This window comes from Anabrus simplex, chromosome 3, assembly GCF_040414725.1.
Source record: "Anabrus simplex isolate iqAnaSimp1 chromosome 3, ASM4041472v1, whole genome shotgun sequence".
NCBI lineage: Eukaryota > Metazoa > Arthropoda > Insecta > Orthoptera > Tettigoniidae > Anabrus > Anabrus simplex.
Window position 1 is genome coordinate 396,429,454 of NC_090267.1, and position 19,215 is coordinate 396,448,668.

General features: G+C 37.0%; 1 protein-coding gene across 2 annotated transcripts in view; it reads right to left on the reverse strand.

The window, feature by feature from the left end:
* The window catches only part of LOC136866424 (vitellogenin-4), a 252,654-nt gene that overhangs the window by 174,196 nt on the left and 59,243 nt on the right, over nt 1–19,215 (reverse strand). For both annotated transcript variants that reach the window (XM_068226732.1, XM_068226731.1), the window contains exon 3: nt 12,921–13,172. In XM_068226732.1, the coding sequence (XP_068082833.1) occupies nt 12,921–13,172 (252 nt within the window). The remainder of the gene's footprint in view (nt 1–12,920; nt 13,173–19,215) is intronic.

Here is a 19,215-nt window from a genome sequence, read left to right on the forward strand (position 1 = left end):
CCGGTGTGGACAAACAACAACAAGGATCTGCACAAAGACGCCACTCAGAATCGGTGGGGTGTCAAGTAGAAGACCTAGGCGAGTCGGAGCACCTGGAAGCCCAACAGACAATCGACAGACAGCTGACAGACAGTGGACAAACCCAACAATGTAAGAAGAGACATAAGTTCAACAAATCAGGAAAATTTTCATATTTTGCAACATTAAACATTAATTCACTAAGTAAGGTGGGCAAGTTGAAACATTTAACTGATGTGATGGACCAACATAGGATTTTAATAATGGCTTTACATGAACTTAGGAACATAGACCAAGACCCAATTGAATCAGGAGGTTATCGTCTCTACAAAGGACCTCCAGGACAAAGAGTAATGAAGAATGTCCCCCAGTTTGGTGTAGGTTTTCTTGTTCATAGTAGCATAATAGACTCAATTAAAGATTTTTCTTCAAACTCTTCAAGGATGGCACTTCTAACAGTTAAAGTAGGGAATAAAACGTATACTTTAATAAATGTCCATGCACCAACAAATGACAAAAACAATAAAGATAGAGAAGGAGTTGAAAACTTTTGGGAAGAACTTGGTTACATATTATCAAAGATCCCTGATGAGCATATAAAAATCTTACTTGGAGATTTCAATGCTATAATAGGCAGAGAAAAGAAGTATCGTACAGTTGTAGGAAAATGGCCAGCTCATAAATTAATGAACAAAAATGGCAAAAGATTAATTGAACTTTGTGAAGATCATGGACTCATTTTGGAAACCACCAGATTCATGAGGCGACCACATAAAATTATGACATGGAAATGCCCTAAACGTAAAATTGGGAGAGTTTCAGATTGATCATGTTGCTATGGATAAATATTATCATAAAGAAATTTATAATGTCAGAATCCTCCGTGGGGTAGACATTGACTCAGATCATTATATCTCAAAAATAAAAATAAAGTTAACACCAAAAAGGAAACACAAACGTAATCATCTCAAAGCAAGGAGAAATTATGATCCCAGTTACTTAATATAATAAAATATATTTAGAGAGATCCAAAACACCTTTAAATGACAAATTAGAGATGATGATCAACAAACTTAAAACTATAGCTGAAAAAAAAGCTCCAATTAAAAGGAGAAAGAAACATGCATGGTGGAACGGGGAATGTGATAAAGCAATTCAGCCAAGGCACAAGGCATAGCTAAATGATCAACAGAGGAAGACAGAAAAATCTCGAGAAGAACTAATTAATGCCAGAAGACAAACAGCTAAAGAAATTAGGACAATTAAAATAAATTATCAAAAGGAAATGCTTAACACTGTAGAGGAAACATTCAATCACCATAAAACAAGAGACTATTACAAAACATTCAAGCAATATCAATCAAGTTTACCCCTCCCACACTTATGTTAAGAAATAAAAATGGAAAAATGGCACACAATAATCAAGATAATGCTAACATCCTTTCAGAATACTTTAAAGAGTTACTTAATTGTGAGGATCCTGTGGAACATTTAGAATTTGACCCTAACCCACAAAATAAAACTCCATTACAAAAAATTATACCACCTGTCTACAATGAAGTGAAAACAGCAATTAATGCACTTAAAAACTACAAAGCAGCAGGAGAGAATCAAATAGTAGCAGAAATATGGAATAATGCTAATGATCAGACTACTCAAAACCTACATAAATACATCATTGATATTTGGAAAATGGAGAAGCTTCCCGAGGAATGGAATACGGCGATAATCCACCCACTGCATAAAAAAGGTGATTGCTCTGATCCAAATAATTATTGGGGGATATCCTTGCTTGATATTACATACAAGATTTTATCCAAGATTATATACACAAGAATCCAAGAACAACTCGACCAAGAACTCAGAGAATATCAGGGAGGATTTCGACCAGGTAGAAGCTGTCCAGATCAAATTATTAGTTTAAAATGGATCATGAAGCACCAAAGAATTCGAAGTAAGGGTCTAGTCATCACGTTTGTAGATTTAAAAAAAGCATACGACAGTATTCATCGTGAATCATTATTAAAAAGCCTTAAAGAATTTGGTTTACACCAAAAACTTGTTAACCTCATTAGTATGACTTTAAAATTTTTTTAAAAATTTCGTGTGGCTATTTCTAGCCGGGTGCAGCCCTTGTAAGGCAGACCCTCCGATGAGGGTGGGCGAATCTGCCATTTGTAGGTAACTGCGTGTTATTGTGGTGGAGGATAGTGTTATGTGTGGTGTGTGAGTTGCAGGGATGTTGGGGACAGCACAAACACCCAGCCCCCGGGCCATTGGAATTAACCAATGAAGGTTAAAATTCCCGACCTGGCCGGGAATCGAACCCGGGACCCCCTGAACCGAAAGCCATTACGCTGACCATTCAGCCAACGAGTCGGACACCTTTAAAAATACAAAGGCAAAAGTTAAATTTACAGGTGAATTATCAGAATCATTCACTATAAGAACTGGACTTCGACAAGGATACGGACTTTCACCATTGTTATTTAATTGTGCATTGGAGAAGGTTATGCGTGAATGGAACAAGAAATGCCAACCAACTATCAAGATCGGTAGAAATATTAAACTCAACTGCCTTGCTTTTGCGGACGATTTAGCATTACTTGCAAATACAATAGAAGAGGCTAAATTTCAAATTGAACAACTAGAAATTATAGCAAAAATAAATAAATGGGATTACAAATTTCATTTTAAAAAACAGAAATGATGCCAACTTTTAAAGTTGATTCACCAGTTATTCAACTGAACAGCAATAAAGAGATTAAAATTGTTCAGAAATTCAAATATCTTGGGGAAATAATAACATGGAACACAAATGGAAAAGAAGCAATAGAACATAGAACAACTAAATTTAAACAAGCACGAAGACTTACCTGGCCAACCTATTAAAAAAATCTCTTTCGATAAACGCTAAGCTGAAACACTATAATTCCATAGTTAAACCAGAGGCAACATATGCTAGTGAAACTTTATTCAAATTAAATGTAAAATCTACAAGAGACAAATTACAGAAAACTGATAGAAGAATTCTTAGAACAATTATTAATAAAAAGCACCAAGTTGATGGACAGTGGAGATTGTTCCCTAACAACATTGTCTATCGTGAATGTGAATCAATAATATCTACAATGCGTAAAAGAAGAATTTCCTTTTTCTGTCACATATCAAGATTACCAGACACCAGGATATTGAAATAACTATTTGATTATTTTTTGAAAAATAAAATCAATAATAATTGATTCAAAGAAGTTCAGGATGATTTGGAAGAATTGGGTATAACTCGGCAACAAATCAAGACAGAAAAGAGAAGAGGATTTTGAAGAACAAAAGCATAAGTCTCAAACTAAAAACAGTTGAACGGAAACAATATACTATATCGGACACACAAAGGGCTTCCAGGTCGGAGAGGATGAGAAAGTTCTGGGAGAAGAAAAAGAAGAAATTTACTCAAATGTATTGATTTAAGTGCTCCAATGTGGGCGTAAAATATGTAAATAATAATAAATAAATAAATTTACAAATATACACAGACAAGAAACATGTTTCTGGGGAACAAGATTTAGTTATAGCAGAATGTCCAGTTGGGTGATCCACTGTATGGCTTCCTCTGTTGGTTGAAATAATAACATTAAGTTATTTATTAGACCACCTAATCAATACAAAATTGTCTTGGATGATTTACATAAATTTGTTAACTAATAGTGGTACATGTTTCGCCTTCCCTGAAGGCATCATCAGCCATAGTCTTAACCTTAAATTAAAAATAAGCGTCTAAATAACATGTAATAATGAAATGAATTTTAAAATCTTGAAGAGATTTGAAGTAAAATAACATTAAAAATAACAATGATGGTTTAAAAATACAATGTGATGAGATATAATAGTGGAAGTATTAACAAAATTAACATTAGAAGGCTGCTAAAATAAGTGCAATGGATAAAACAACAGATTGTTATACAACAAGTAGTAAGATTGCATAAAAATAAAGTTGATAGTCTGGCGGTTATAATTAGATGATGGCGAAAAATCGTATATAATCAAAGTAAAGAAGAGAGAATAAAAGTCAAAGTTAGTCGAGAGATCCGAAGTTAATCATGATCTTGAAGATAAAAGACGAAAGTCAGAGGCATATGGTGAAGTTGTAGAATATTGTTATTTTTAATGTTATTTTACTTCAAATCTCTTCAAGATTTTAAAATTCATTTCATTATTACATGTTATTTAGCAAACTCAGGCAAGGCACACATACTGAGCTGATGGGAAGGAGAGGCTGTATTCCCCCAGGACCTTAGTAGTCCCTCCCACTGGAGAGAGTCACAGTTCTCTTCAACATGGACAGAAATGAAAAGTAGGCAATGATTTTTTTTCTCTTACCATAAAGTCACAGCACCTGCTGAAAATGATTTCCTTTTTTGTTTATGCACACCAGGCATCTTTGAAGGAAATTCTGTGATATGTATCGTAATTAATCTTCTGTTATTTCCCTTATCACTTTCCAGGACTAACCTGAAGTCAGGCTCGCATATCTTCACAATTTTTGTCAGTTTTTGCCCATCAAAATAATGAAATAATTCATGATGTGACCATTCAGCAGTGTCTGTACTTCCTCTTCATTATCTCCCGAAACTGCAATGTCATCAGGAAGATCATAGACTTTACTTGCTGCCCATCATCTTCTCCCTGACATTATGTAGAATTCTATCCATGATGATAATGAAGAGTGAGGGAGACAATACACTTCCCTGTCTTAAGCCTGTCTCAACTCTGAACCATTCAGTTTGACCCACATTGGTTCTAACACAGCTTTTGCAATTTTGATACAATTCTATTACCATCTGCATTGTTTCATTCCCAATCTGTGCCTCTGTCAATGTTTTCCATACCAGATTCCTTGGGACACTGTCATTTGCCTCTTCAATATCTAGAAATATTACTACTATGTCCTTTCCATATTCCCAATACCTTTCCATCATTTGACGCAATGTAAATATTGGGTCAATTTATCCAAGATTCTTTCAAGGATCTTAGCTGTATGAAGTATCAGTGTCACTCCTCTGTAATTTTTACATTGCTTCCTGTCTCCTTTCTTGAAAATTGGTATAATGTCCCCTTTCGTCCAATCTTTTGGAACAGTCTTTACTCTCCATATCACTCTGAAAAGTCTATACAACCACTGTAGACCAACTACTCCTGCTGCTATTATCATTTCTATAGTGACCTCGTCAATTCCAGCTGATTTGCCTCGTTTCATCCTTTAAGTGGCTCACTCAATTTCTGCCATGGACAGCTCGTTTTCCTTATCTTCCATCTGCACTAAATCTGGTTCTTCGATTTCTCCTTGTACCGAGGTATTTTTCACAGTGTAAAGCTGTTCAAAGTATTTTTCCCACCACTGCAATATATCCTGTTTCTGTGTCATCCCTTCCTCCTGGTCATTTTTTTAATGAAGTTAGCACCTTTACTGGTTTTTTCTTCTTTTTTAACCACTGGAATAAGATTGCTTCCAGTTGTATCTTCTTGCAGAGATTCAGTGAATTTTTGCCAGCATTTCTATTTCTCTTCTTGAATCCATCTTGGAGCACTCCTTCATGCAGTGCCTATATTCTGTTTTGCATTCTGTTGTTCTGTTTCTCAGCCATTTTTTCCAAGCTTGTTTCTTCCGTTTAACTATATCTTTTACCTTGTCATTCCACCAGGGTGTTTCTTGATCTTTCCTCCTTCCTGATACTCTTCCACAGGTCTTTTTTGGCAGACTCCACCATGCCTGTTTTAAAGTACGCCCATTCTTCTTCGACCCTTCCGACGTCTTCCTTGGGTATTGAAACGGGAATGTCACCGCGACATTCACTATCAAAGTATTTTTGGCACAACTTGTAACAACACCTGTATGAGAGGTTTGAAAAGACCACTGTGCACGCAGGTGATGGATGTAGCAGCTAAGCACACAACCCGATCGCTGCAGGAGAGCCAGCCAAGGACAGATGACATAGCCATCAAACATCCCATTCCTTCCATCTCATTATCTCCAGTACCGAATGTGATATAAAAATTCTGATCACATCAATGTCTAGCCCCTAATAACAAAGGGGTATATACCAAATTTAATCAAATTCGGCAGTGGGATAACTGAGTAATTGAAGGTAGAAGATTGTCAAATTTGAAACCACACTGCCCGGTCTACGGACATAAAAGGCGCTCGTTGAGCTAGCATAAGTCAGTATCTGCGTGTATTCCCAGCTGCCACGGTGCATGGGTTAGGTGTGGAGATATCTATTCGAGGCCGATACTCTGTCTGGCAAACTGCCGACAACAGCTGTGTTAAATAGTACAAGTGTTCATGTCTAAATTTCTAAGTGTCGGAGGTGAAAATTTTTGATTCTCCTTTTGTGTAAGATAGGAGGTGATAAGACTATCTCGAGTCGTCAATAGTTAATGGACATGTGTGCTGAACTGGAAAAGCTTCAGTAATTAACATTCTTTCTTCGAGCGAATAATCGTGAATTATTATTGACATGCATAAACAGTATTTATTCTGTAAAAACCGTGCTTTAATTCATTTTCGTAAGACTGTGCCTTAAAAGGAGAATTGCTTTTAATGTATTGAATAGGTGGAAATCAAAGTTTTATTATTCTCCTTTTAATAGACTTTCAATGCGGAAAAAATGAGGATAGTCTCTTGCAAGACTGTGCCTTAGTATCAGCATTTATTTTGTAAAAATTGTGCTTTAATTTATTTCACAAGACTGTGCCTGAATGACAGAATTTGTTTTGCAAAAACTGTGCTTTAATTTATTTTTGTAAGACTGTGCCTCAACTCCAGATTTCCCTGTCATCTTTCATTCCAGCAACACTCTCCACTATCATTTCATTTCATCTGTCAGTCATTAATCATTGCCCCAGAGGAGTGCGACAGGCCTCAGCAGCTGGCACAATTCCTGTCCTCTCCGCAAGTTGGGGGCTTCATTCATCCCATCCCTGACCCAGTCATTGACTGGAAAACAGGTTGTAAGTTTTAAAAAGACCGTGCCTTAGTGTCAGAAAAGGTTCACGATTTTGTGAACTGGAATACTATATTAATTTGAATTATTACATCGACAAGTGCATCGAACGACCATTGTTTCATTTCTTTGAACTGTGTTAAATCTCTTTTTCATTGCAAACTGCGATACTCTATTAATTTGAGTTACATCGACAAGTGCAACGTTGTATCATTGTATTTACATTGAACTTTGTTAATCTCTTTCTTTCATGGTGAACTGTGGAACTTGTAGATTCTACATACTGTGTTGTGTAATAATATTCAGTGCAGTGCGGTAGAGAAGTGTCGTGTCAGATCTCATTGACATTCTGTGCGATGCCTGTACATTTCTTTACTCCCTTAACAGGATCTCAATGGAATTAAATTCTAAATGAATTATTCCACGTTGCATGCAAACGATCATCAGGCGTCAGACTCTCGGGTTCAATTCCAATCCTCACCAGTACTTCAAGATCTGTCAATCGCCATGGGATAACGTGGTGCCATGGTGTTGAGAGGATATCCATGGTGAGGGGTAAGGAGTCCGACAACGTGGGACACCGCCGACACTGACACTGAGGGACAGCCTCTCTTCCGACCATTGTTTGGACTTTCTCAAATCCATCCTTCATGTCTGTGAAAGGTGATATATTTCTTGCCTAACTTGAATAAACAAGAAATTTAATTCTAAAAAGAACTTTTTCAAATACCCTTCACTCTGTAGTTCCTAGCAATGACCATACCTGCCCTGGAGTCAAACCATGCTCTCTGCTGAAGTTAAAGTACAGGTGTTCCGGTTACAGTATACTTGTTTTGATGTGTGTCTGGAACTCTACATTTATTTCCTTCTCCTGCAATTTCCACACCCTTAGCTTTCTCTGCCTAATCTCACTCATCTTTTGTATCTTTCCAATCTTTAACTTAGCTATCACAACTCTGTGATCTCCTTCAAAAGATTCACTTGGGAGGGCTGTTACATCTACCAACATTTTCCTGTTACCTTTCTTGATCAAAATGTAATCTATCAGAGTTTTGATTTTGTTATCCCAGCAATATCTTGTTATCTTCTAACTTTTTTTTTTTTTCTTTCAAAACCATGTGTTACCAATGACCAGCACATTTCTTCTACACAAGTCTACCAAAATATCTCCAGCCGTCTTTCTCTTCCCATATCCAAATGGTCCTATAATCTCTTCATCTCCTTTTCTTTCCTGACCTACTTGGGCATTCATGTCTGCTATGATCACAACTTGTTTGTTCTGTACATGGCCTTCCAGATATTCAAGGTATTCCTCTAGATCCGTACCTATATTTCCTGTTTGTGGAGCATACCCTTGAATTATATCTGTAACACCAGTTTCAAGTCTGAATCTGATCTTAATCAACCTGTCATTTACGTTTTCCACCCATTCTAGGTATTCCTTTAGGTCTTTTCTAATTATGAGACCTACACCATTTTTGGCTTCTTTTCCTCCACTATAGTATAAGGTGTATCCTTTCTTTAGTTTCCTTTCAACTTTTCCTTTCCATATGATCTCACTAAATCCCAGCAATGCTATATTTTTGTCAACCATGAAATCTACAGTTTCTTCCACTTTCCCTGTTAGTGTCACTACACTGATAGTCGCTATCTTGATGTATTTGGTTGCTGGTCATCCATTCACATTCCTCCTAGCATCACAAGAACTGCGCGTCGCTTGTGGGGAATGCCAGAACATTTTGCACATTGCTTGTGGGGAATGCCCTAGCATTTTCCAAAGCTTCAGTACACTTGTCATCATCTGTCTGTCTGTTAGTTCATCAGCCCAGAGGCTGGTTGGATCCTCAAATAGCACCAACAAAGGTTATGCGGTTATAAGGAAACCGCAAAAACCAATGGTAGCACCAAAATGAGGCGTACTAGGCAAGACGAGGAGTGAGGTAGTTTGCCATTGCTTTCCTCACTGGGTCAGAAAGTGCTATTGCAGCACGACTGACCCTATGAGCAACACCTTTCATAACACTCAGATGCACTAGTCGTGCTCTGAATGTCATTACTCAGCACCACCCATACCCCAGCAGCTTCCATATTGTCACAGCCATGGATGAGACTGGGACTTCAGTGGAAGCTACACTTTACTCTGGCCTGTGCATCATATAGGCTTTTATTAAGATGAGTTCACCACTCCCAATGGCATTTTAGAGCTACTGCCAGCCAAAACTTGTAGGCCATCCCTAACATGCAGAAAAGACCTTTTGTAGCCGTTTCTCTGGAGTACAGACGCTACAGTTGATACGGGGTTTCAGTGGCATTTCGCCCATCTAGGGTCCATTTCCCTTCTATAAGCACTAAATATTAAATTAACAAGAGAAGAAAATTTTCCCAAAATACAATATTATACAATTTATGCTAACAACTTTTTCTATTAAACACACAGCTCATCCTTAATAAATTTATATTGTTTACAAAATTCTACTTATAATATCTCCTGTACTACTTACAAATATAATCAACTGATATACAGTATGTGGAATTACTTCAAATGATACTACACAACTGGTATAAGATTAAAATTTACATTGCATTTATTTACTTATTTATTTTTTTACCCATTCTGGAACCTAAGTAGCATAACGACCTGCTGTGTCTTAACCAGAGCCCCTTTTGCCACCACTTTTCAGAGTTCCTGAAGGACCTTCACAGCTACCGTAGCGGTCCCAGGACCCTCGAAGTTCCCACTGTACTTCATCCCTACAGGCAGTCCCCTACTTTGGCTGTCCAAACTCCTTAGACCAGGGTATGGAATTAATTTATTCACACACATTTTTTTATTTACATTAACCTGTACTGGTCAAATGCCCTCTAACATTTCATTTATTTTCTCTGTTGCTGTTTATTCTCTTCTTGAATATCTGTACAGATTTTGGAAAGGGATCAGACACTACCCCTGGTAAACTGTTCCACTCTTTCACACCCTTTCCAATGAATGAAAATTTACCCAATCACTTCTGCTAAAATTCCTTCTAATTTTATAGTTGTGGTCAGTCCTGCTGATATAATTATTTTCCAACTGAAGCCTTTCATGGATATCTCCCCATGTGTCTTCTCCTCTATAGGCTCTATATAATCCTATAAGTCTAGTTTTCTCCCTTCTCTTACTTAAAGTTTCCCACCCAAGTTCCTTTAACATTTCTGATACACTACTCTTTCTCCTGAAATCCCCTGTTACAAATCTTGCTGCATTCCTCTGCACACTATCTATTTCTTTTATTAGGTATTCTTGGTGAGGATCCCAAACACTGTTTGTATATTCCAATAATGGACGAACCATACTTAAGTAACTTTTCTCTTTTAATTATTTGTTGCATCCTTTAAGTAGCCTCATTATGACATGTAACGATCTGTATGCTTTCCCAACAATGTCATCCACATGACCCTTCCAGTGCAAATTACTTTTAAATCTCACACCTAAGTATTTGCACTTGCCATCTTTTGGGATAACTATGAAAATTTACCCAATCACTTCTGCTAAAATTCCTTCTAATTTTATAGTTGTGGTCAGTCCTGCTGATATAATTATTTTCCAACTGAAGCCTTTCATGGATATCTCCCCATGTGTCTTCTCCTCTATAGGCTCTATATAATCCTATAAGTCTAGTTTTCTCCCTTCTCTTACTTAAAGTTTCCCACCCAAGTTCCTTTAACATTTCTGATACACTACTCTTTCTCCTGAAATCCCCTGTTACAAATCTTGCTGCATTCCTCTGCACACTATCTATTTCTTTTATTAGGTATTCTTGGTGAGGATCCCAAACACTGTTTGTATATTCCAATAATGGACGAACCATACTTAAGTAACTTTTCTCTTTTAATTATTTGTTGCATCCTTTAAGTAGCCTCATTATGACATGTAACGATCTGTATGCTTTCCCAACAATGTCATCCACATGACCCTTCCAGTGCAAATTACTTTTAAATCTCACACCTAAGTATTTGCACTTGCCATCTTTTGGGATAACTACCTCATCCAAAGTATATTCAAATTCAGTTTTAAAACTCCTGTTTGTAAATGTTGTAACAGTTAATTTGCCTCTATTTTCATATTATTCTCTTCAACCCATTGCTGGATACTCTCAAGGTCCCTTTGTAATTCTGAACAATCTTCAATGGTATTTATTTCCCTATAAACAATTATGTCATCTGCATACAATCTGATTTTTGATGTTATATTATTCCCTAAATCATTTACGTATATTAAGGAAAGTAACGGACCGATTATACTACCCTGTGCAATTCCCTTCCATACTTTCTCTTCTTGTGATACATTGTTTCCTACTTTGACTTTCTGAACCCTTGAATTTAGAAATGTTTTTATCCAACATGTAAACCGTACGTCCAATCCTGTTCCCTCCAATTTCTTTAATAATATTCCATGTTCCACTCTATCAAAGGCTTTGGAAAGATCTATGGCTATGCAATCTCACTGGCCTCCTGAATCCAATTGATCTGACATGTCCTGCTGACATCCCACCAGTTGTGCCTCACAAGAAAATTTCTTTCTAAATCCATACTGGCTCCTCATGAACCAATCTTTATCATCACATATCCCTCTGATGTACTTTGATATTAAACTCTCCCATATTTTACAAACTATACTGGTCAGGCTGATTGGTCTGTAGTTCTCTGGTTTCCTTTTATCACCCTTTCCTTTATAAATTGGTATTATTATTATAGATTCCTTCCATTCCTTTGGTATTACACTATTATTTATGACATAGTCAAAGAGAAATTTTAAATAAGGCACTATGTACCACCCCACTGTCTTTAACACCTCCCCAGTAATTTGATCACTTCCTGCTGCTTTTCCTTGCTGAAGCAGTTGGATTTCTCTGAAAATATCTTAATCTGTGAATGAGAAGCTTCTTGTTTCCCTCTGTGTCTCTCCCTCTCTATCTTCTGTTTTGGTTTCCAACTCCTGACAATCATCTACTGAATCTCTGAATTCCCTACTAAATAGGTTTGCTTTCTCAGTATCTCTTAAATAGTGTTCACCCACTTCTCCCACCAGTGTAGGAATTTGGATTCCTTATCCTTTTTGATTCCCGATATATGAATACAGCTTTTTTCATTTCCCTTTGTGGTCATTACCCTCTTGAATTATGCCATTCATATAATTCTCTTTTGCTTCCTTTATCACTCTATTCAGTTCCCACATTAGCTGTTTTCTAGTTCCTCTACTCTCCCTACCCTCTTTGATTTTCCTGTTTGCTATTCTACATTTTCTTTTTAATTTTCTTATTTCCCTTGTATAATAAACAGGGTCTGAGGTCATTTTACCCTTCTTAACATGAAGGAGCTGGCAGGTACTACAGTAACTTCTCCATCAGTCTCGCCTGAAAGCAAGAATGAATTACAGCAATTGCTCTTCACCATAGGTGTATAGTTTTCTCAGGACCAGTGATAAGCTTGATACTTTGAATGTGCCTCACAGAATACAGTCTGAACAGGATGAGAATAAATCATGGCTGATGTTGTACAAGTACCTGTGGTACCTGTTGTACAAGTGAGGTAAGAGGTAAAAGCCTGAGTACAACATGAAAATGTAGACTTCCCAGACAGATGATCAAACAGATTGTTGAGGAATGCCCCTGTCTTCCTACCCTGGATATTTTTTGGAATTTTCAGGTGCTACTCAAGGCTGTACAATTTATGAATAATTTACAAATTAATTTAAACTTTGGATTTGAACTTTTCTTTCTATATGTAGTAATGTTTGAAATAAATATATGTGCTAATTGAACTATCCTCTATGTTTTATAGGTGTCAAAGAATACAGTTGATACATTAATTTAACACAAATTCTTCATATACAAAACGATGCACAAGAAATGCTATACTAACCTCATGAGTAATAAAAGCTCTCGAGTTGAACTGGGACTCATCAAGTTGAAGCAAGTTTGCTACAGCTCGTTTGATGTTGATAGACCATACTTGTTCGTTTCCAGCTACTGTGATATCCTTTACTTTATTGTGCTCATAATTAATTTTAAATGGCTGCAGAAGTTCACTAATCTCTGGAGGAGTAGGATGAAAGACATGGTTAGAGGCGCTGGTTGATTTTCCATTGTATAAAGATGTTGTGAGTTGGGTTAGCTGAAAATACATCAGAATTACATGTAACATAAATATAAATAGAACATATTTTTAGAAATCATACATTCAGGTCTTCTCTTCAAAATAAATAAATATTGTCCAATTATGTTTCAGTACAATTTATACATCTTGAAAGTGAAGAGGAAAAATTTCAAATGTATATATAAAATAGGAGTTTTTTTCTGTACCTGTACATTGCTCATAATTAAGAAAAGAATGGTTCTGTATTGTTCGTGTCCACAATAAGAAGGAAATGCAATTTTTAGTTTCGCATCATGTCTGTTTGTATGTACATATGTGCATCACGAGAGAATGGATGACAGAATTCAATGAAAATTGGTTAGGGAATAAGGCACTACAATCTAGGCTATAAATAATTTTATTCACACTGGGTGAAATGGTAGTTCAGGGAAAGGCCTAAAATTTAATTCTCAAATATCTATGTTATTACTGATCCTTTTGATAAACACTACATAACAATAGTTGTATATAATACAATTTACAATCACTTAGGTCCCATACACCTTTACTGTACCAGCTATGATAACAGAGATATTAATGAATTTAGATTTTTATTGCTTAGTCCATCTGGTTTGAAACAAAGAGAGGAGTGCAGCAGGGCAGCTCATTGTCACCACTTCTATTTATTATTGTAATGGATGTAGTAATGAAATCTATTAAAAGGAAAGAACACGGAGATATCAAAGCCTTCACATTTGCAGATGATGTTGCGATCTGGAGTGACTCAGAAGATGAATTGGGAGAGAGAATACAAAGCTGGAAAGAGGAGTTTAAGAAATATGGTTTAAACATCAGCAAGACCAAGACGGTGGTGATGAAAGTATATGGGGAAGGAGCAGAACCAATAGTCATGTTAAATGAAGCTCAACTGGACAGCGTTCCAATTTTCAAATACTTGGGTAAAACCTAGCAAAACATGAGGTGAACAATCGAATCAATAAGGCAGCACAATTTTACCACCAGGTAAGACACCTGCTGTGGGATGAGCAAATACCCATGAAAACAAAAATGACATTGTACAAGTCCTATTATACACCAATTCTTACATACAGTCTCGAAACCACAACACTGACCAATAGAGATAATTCCAAACTTCAGGCAGCTGAAATGAAATTCCTACGCACTATGATCCAGAAAACCAGGAAAGACAAGATTAGGAATGAGAAAATTAGAGAAGAAGTAGGAATAGACAATTCTCTCCTAAATAAGATTCAGATATCAAGACTGAAGTGGTTTGGTCACATGAAGAGGATGCCAGTAAACAGAACTGCAAGGAAGGAATTTGACAGAAAGGTAGAAGGAAGACGACCCGTGGGAAGGCCACGAAGGAAATGGATAAATTTAGTTAAGAGCGATGTAATGCTGAGAGGTCATGATTGGGACAAGTTGGTGGAGGAAGAATGGTACAAGGACAGGATGAGATGGAGGAGGCTCATATACCACACCCAGGAAACTGGAGATGGTTTAGGATGATGATGATTGCTTAGTCCATATCAATGCTAAGCCACAAGAAAAGGGCTGAACAGAAATAAATGAAAATCAGGATATAAAGTTGAAGAGTAGAGCAATACAGTCTAGGCTATAAATAATTTTATTCACGGTGGGTGAAATGGTAGTTTAGGGGAAGGCCTAAAACATAATTTTCAAATATCAGTGATCATTTATGCCTTATACAGTTTTTTTTTTTTTGCTAGGGACTTTACGTCGCACCGACACAGATAGGTTTTATGACGACGATGGGATAGGAAAGGCCTAGGAGTTGGAAGGAATTGGCCATGGCCTTAATTAAGGTACAGCCCCAGCATTTGCCTGGTGTGAAAATGGGAAACCACGGAAAACCATCTTCAGGGCTGCCGATAGTGGGATTCGAACCTACTATCTTCCGGATGCAAGCTCACAGCCGCGCGCCTCTACGCGCACGGCCAACTCGCCCGGTTTATACAGTTTTACCATACCAGCTATGATAATAGAAATATTCATAATTTAGACTTTTGTTGCTTAGTCTATGTCAACGAAGAGCATCGCTGTCCCCTGTCCCCTGTCTTCCTAGCCTGGATATTTATCAATTTTGTTCAGTCGTGTTAACTGGCAATGGTGGTGGCCTATCCTATTAGCAAGGAAAATTGTAAAGATAACTACTGAAATGAGAAAAAGTCATGAAGGAATGTCATGAAAGGAAGAAGAACCACATGCTCATCAGCCTATATTAGCAAGGAAAATTGTAAAGATAACTACTGAAATGAGAAAAAGTCACGAAGGAATGTCATGAAAGGAGGAAGAACCACATGCTCATCAGCCTATATTAGCAAAGGAAATTGTAAAGATAACAATTGAAATGAGAAAAAGTCACAAAGGAATGTCATGAAAGGAGAAAGAACCACATACTCATCAGCCTATATTAGCAAGGAAAATTGTAAAGATAACTACTGCAATGAGAAAAAGCCATGAAGGAATGTCATGAAAGGAGGAAGAAGAACTCCCTTTACATTGCATGCCCTAATATCACAGTCAAAAGAAAACCAGATGCAAAAGCGTACAATATCAAAAGACCATAAAATTGATCAACAATTTGTTATGTTTTGTTCCTGTGGCGGCCTTAATCATTTTCAAGAAGCTAATAAAATAAAATTTTAAAAAAATAATACACTGACTGTTGTTGGTTGTAATGTGCTTTGTCACTTCTAATGCCACAGATCTCCAATAGATGGTATTACTGTTGCATGCCAAGCAGAACAGCCTGCCGGAATATTAGTGGGAAGTAGCTGGGAAGTTAGACAATTTTCTTCTTCAGCATGCCAATCCTCTGGTTCATACATGTTCTGACAACTACTGGTACGTGATTCACTGGTTCATCATAGTATTCCAGCTATTCAGTACCTGCTATGAGGCTCAGATAGGAATGGGTAGTGTGCATACTTAATGGAGAGCAGCAGAGCAATGCTCACCGCAGACCGGTCCACTCTGAGGAGCAGCCGTGGCATAAATGGGTAGTGAAAGGGTGCAAAACAAACACACACACGCGTGCGCGCACACACGCATGCACATATTCTGCAACTTGTTTTTTCCCTCTCCATTAATTATATCATCCCATTAGATTCCTTTTCTTCTTATGTGTTTGTATTCCTAGGCTTTTACCACCTGTATTCACCTTTTGTCTATCCCCTTCTCTAGTATTTATCCAACTTTCTTCTTATTTTACACTCCCCACATCAAAATTTAAGATCTGCTGAAATGGCCCCTCAGTGTCCCCTCAGTGTATGTTAAAGCCTGTCCTCCTGATAAAACAAACTCATTGGAAGCTGAAAAGAAATGGATGAAGAAGAACTGAGATTGATCTGTGAAAATGGCACTGTACGAAGATGCAGCAATTGCTCTTGTTTTTTTTTTTTTTTTTTTTTTTTTTCCCTCCATATTTGTCCTCTGTCTGTTGCTTTCTATTGCCCCACTGACCTGTCAATGTGTTTATCCTATTGTGTGTTCCTATCTTCCTGTTACATAACTTTGTCACTTATTTTTCTCTTTCTATTAGTAAATTGCTAGGTTATGTTGTACAGAGCAATCCATATATACCTTTACAATTTTAGTGAGTTATAATTTCCCTATGGAAGCAAGTGCAAATTTGAAGTGAAGTTTAATGATCTCAGTGACTCCAGAAGAATCTATAATGGTACCCCTACTATCCATTGTTGACTAGTGTTAGACTGTTGTTAGCTATTATTAATTAGTTCACCATCTCTAGTTTTTGCAGTATTAATAAAAACATGCAGCATTCTCTTCTATTGTTAAAATGTACTGGAAGACAAATTCCTTGACTGAAACACTGAGTATTTTGAAGAGAATTTGGTGCATGCTATGTTTAAATAAAGCTAACAATATTATTGATGGTAACGAGACAGGCTACTCCTATGGCACATGTCAGAGAGCTGCAAGAACCAGATGCAGTAACAATACCTCTGAGGAATCTCCCACTGTTACTCTGTAATTCAGAACAGATTTCATATGTTTGCTGTTATTGGTTCAAAAGTCATAAGTCATTGACATCGTAAAGATTTATATGGATCACTCTGTAGTTCTCCTGACTTGAAATCTGTGTAAAATTCAGAAACAGATGATAAGAAGATCGTTATTATCTTTCAAAGTCAATGTCACTATAAATTAGAGATGACCTCTGCATATTTTACTGTCAAGGTCATCTGTTTCCAAGATTTCAACTGAGTTCATGAACACTTGAGTAAGATATCACAGAACCACATGGTACCAGTATCTCATTCTATTCAAGCAGTACCGGTATGTGCCATTTTAACTTAAATGCTAAAATATAAGATGAAAATAAATAAAACATTTTATCCATAATTTCAAAGAAATCCATTTAAGAGCTTCAATATCATCATCATCATCATCATCATCATCATCATCATCATCATCATCATCATTTCCCTTTATCCAGCTGCAGCCGGGTTCCTCTCCACTTTCTTCGGTAGGGGATGCCTTAACATTTTCCGAGGCACCATATCTTCTTTACCCATATAGGCTATTGTTACGATGGGCTTGCCACACCCAAAGACATTGTAAGCTTCAACATATCTGTATATTTAATTTCCTACATATAAGAAATGGAAAGAATACAGTACTATTCTTCTTTCCCTGACACTTCCCCCCCACTCTTTGGTGAAGTTGCAGGTGCGAACTCTGTCCTACATGTGGCCTGTTTCAGGGCCAGATGTCCTTCCTGATATCAACTATATGTGGACAGATATAATCAGCATTGCGTTTCTCTGTGGTAGTTGGTAGTGTGGTGCCTTATGTGTACATGAAAGGATGTGCATTGAGACAAACAATACAAGCATAAACACCCAGTCCTCCAGCCAGTGGAATTAACCAGATGCAGCTATATTCCCCGATTCGGCTAGGAATCAAACCCAGAACCTTTGAAAAGAAGGTTGCAATGCTGATGATTCATCCAAGGAACTGGGTGGAAAGAATATTAGTATGTATTTACTATACATTCATGACAGAGAGTGAGCAAGGAAAGGAAAATATATAAAGGCTGAATGTGAATGTCCATCCTTCTGATGAAACTGGGAAGCAGAATAAGCTCAAAGGGGACCAAGAAAAATGTATTTGGAAGAACTGGAATGAATGAGGCAGCAGTTTATCTATGAACACAACAATGTGTGAGGACATGATGTTCATAATTATATTATTTTGGAGATTTAGTGGTTGTGAAAGTCCAGGTTTTAAGATTACAAAACAGTATGGGGAGAGTATTTACAATGACATAAAATGTTTTAAATGTCTTAGAAAGAAAAATGTTTGTGTACTGTTGTCTCTAATATTTTGTGTTAGGTGTCAGGACAACAAGATTGTCCCTAAATTTGCAGTATTAAAGTATCCTACTGAATCATCACATACCCGTAAAATTCTAGAACTGGGCTCTGTTTCAGGTGATCTTTATAAGTTTCATCTTTCCTTAATCGGACTTTGGAGGTGAACGCTTTCAAGCACTGGACACTGGATCTCACACGGCTTCTTTATTGCTTTTGTTTTCTTCAATGGCTAGACCTATATCTAAATTTTCTTGTTTATAGATGTGCCAGAGGAAGAATTCAGTTCCACACTTGAATTCTTCTAAAGTGGTGGTTAAACTATCCACCATTAATTTGGATACTTCTATGTCAGTGCTCATGAAGGGATTAAATTTGGCGATATCACCTCTTAAGCTTCTGATGAACAAGATCATCTGTTACATGTAACTAATCTCATGATTAGACCTGTATTGAAATTTGCTACAAATGCTTACAATATAATGATTATTTTAATCCACCTATTCAATACTTAGTGGTGGTGAAGACTAATAAAGACAATGCAGTACTGTGTTTATGAACACCATTAATTATACACTGGCAGAAAAAAAATCCAAACAGCAAGAAGGGGTTGTGCTAGATTAATGAATGTTGGTAGGCATGTTTATACATCTGAAAGAAGACGCTGATTCAAATTTCCCGCAGTCACAGAAGAATAG